The sequence below is a fragment of the Octodon degus genome, unplaced genomic scaffold, assembly GCF_000260255.1.
Source record: "Octodon degus isolate 3935 unplaced genomic scaffold, OctDeg1.0 scaffold00226, whole genome shotgun sequence".
NCBI lineage: Eukaryota > Metazoa > Chordata > Mammalia > Rodentia > Octodontidae > Octodon > Octodon degus.
Genome location: NW_004524802.1, coordinates 1,660,740 through 1,662,543, shown reverse-complemented (window position 1 = coordinate 1,662,543; position 1,804 = coordinate 1,660,740). Strand labels below are relative to the sequence as shown.

The 1,804-nt window shown below is 41.1% G+C and overlaps 1 protein-coding gene across 1 annotated transcript in view; it reads left to right on the top strand.

The window, feature by feature from the left end:
• Eif5 (eukaryotic translation initiation factor 5) overlaps nucleotides 1-1,804 on the top strand; it is a 29,700-nt gene continuing 27,896 nt past the window's right edge. Inside the window, exons 1-3 of the mRNA XM_004645424.1 lie at nucleotides 1-276; nucleotides 378-459; nucleotides 1,523-1,804. Of these exons, the coding sequence (XP_004645481.1) occupies nucleotides 205-276; nucleotides 378-459; nucleotides 1,523-1,804 (436 nt within the window). The 5' untranslated portion in view covers nucleotides 1-204. The remainder of the gene's footprint in view (nucleotides 277-377; nucleotides 460-1,522) is intronic.

The window sequence follows — 1,804 nt, the reverse complement described above, 5'->3', positions numbered from 1 at the left end:
GTTGCGCAGCCATTGGTACCTGTATTGGGGAAACATAGCATACAAGCAAGAAGCTTACAGCCTCAGTGGCGAAAATTTTTTCATGTCAGAGACCGAGAACTCTTGCAGTCGTTTATGTCATCCCTTCTTCTCCAGACAGAAGATACCAAAAAGTTTCAATCAAAGATCTCTTCATCTTATTGATAAACTCACTAATAAGCCAAAATGTCTGTCAACGTCAACCGCAGCGTTTCAGACCAGTTCTATCGCTACAAGATGCCCCGTCTGATTGCCAAGGTAATACTGGTCTTCATTTCAAGATGTCAGTCCATACTCTGGGTGTCAGAGATTACATTTCATAGGGAAACAATACAAAATTAAAATTCTTATTTTCTCAGGTTGAGGGCAAAGGAAATGGAATCAAGACAGTTATAGTCAACATGGTTGACGTTGCAAAGGCGCTTAATCGGCCTCCAACGTGTAAGTAAGCTTGGAGAAGTCTGAATTGGTATTTCATGGGTGTAATCTCAGTCTAACGCTTATTATAATAGATTCTGACTTGCATCTATTATAAGGGCTTGCGGAAGGAACCCTGGACTTTAAACCAGTTTATTGGTTACCATAATTGCTTCGAACTGCCTCCAGGGCATACTTCATTACCATAAAAATTAAAAGTTCTTTTTAATTTTATTTTTATCAGTACTTATTCTATCATTTATTTTTTTCGTGTTTGAGGTAGTCTTAACTATATAATTCGAGCTGGCCTTGAGCTCACTTTGTAGCCAAGGTTGGTCTTGAACTTGCTCCTGCTTCAGCCAGTGTTCAGATTACAGGCTGCCGCCGTGCCCAGCCTTGTCATATTTATTGGTTACATCATCATAGGTAATTTGTGCCTGTACATAACACATCTCGATTTTTGCATTCCCTTTTACTCCCTTTGAACCCTTCTTCCCTTCATTTCCACAACCTTTTTTGGTGCCTGCATTGAGCCCAGAACCTTGTGTTTGCCAGGCAGGCGCTTGTGCCACTGTACACAAGCTTTGTTTCTATTTTTTTCTTTTTTGTTGTTGTTGTTTTTACCTTTGCCCTTCTTCCTTGTTCCCTTTCCCATTTGAACATGTTCTTCCCGTGACCCAACACCTATTCTCCTTTGTGCTTTTCATTTACCATTTGGGCTTCTAGCAAGAGAATAGTTCCATTATTTAGTATATATGTGTATGTGTACTTTTTTATTTTTAGTACAGGGTCTCACTACACAGATTGGACTCATAGTGATCCTCCTGTTTTCAGCCTCAAGTGCTGGGATTACAGGTGTCCCCCACCATGCCTTCTCAGTGTGCTCCAGGGATGGGGCTGGCACAACTTGTGGGATTTATTTGTAATCTGGACAGAGATCAAACCCTAGTCCCTGCGTGTGCTTAAGCAGGCACTTAGTCTGCTGAGCTATCTGGCTGGCCCAAGCTCCATAATCTTAAAACAGGGAGGAAACATAGATGGTAACCAGAGATTAGTTAGCTGAAGTAAACAAAATTTCTTTTAATAGATCCCACCAAATACTTTGGTTGTGAGCTGGGAGCACAGACCCAGTTTGATGTAAAGAATGACCGGTACATTGTCAATGGATCTCATGAGGCGAATAAGCTGCAAGACATGTTGGATGGATTCATTAAAAAATTTGTTCTCTGTCCTGAGTGTGAGAATCCTGAAACAGATCTGCATGTGAATCCGAAGAAACAAACCATAGGTAATTCTTGTAAAGCCTGCGGCTATCGAGGCATGCTTGACACACATCATAAACTCTGCACATTCATTCTCAAAAACCCAC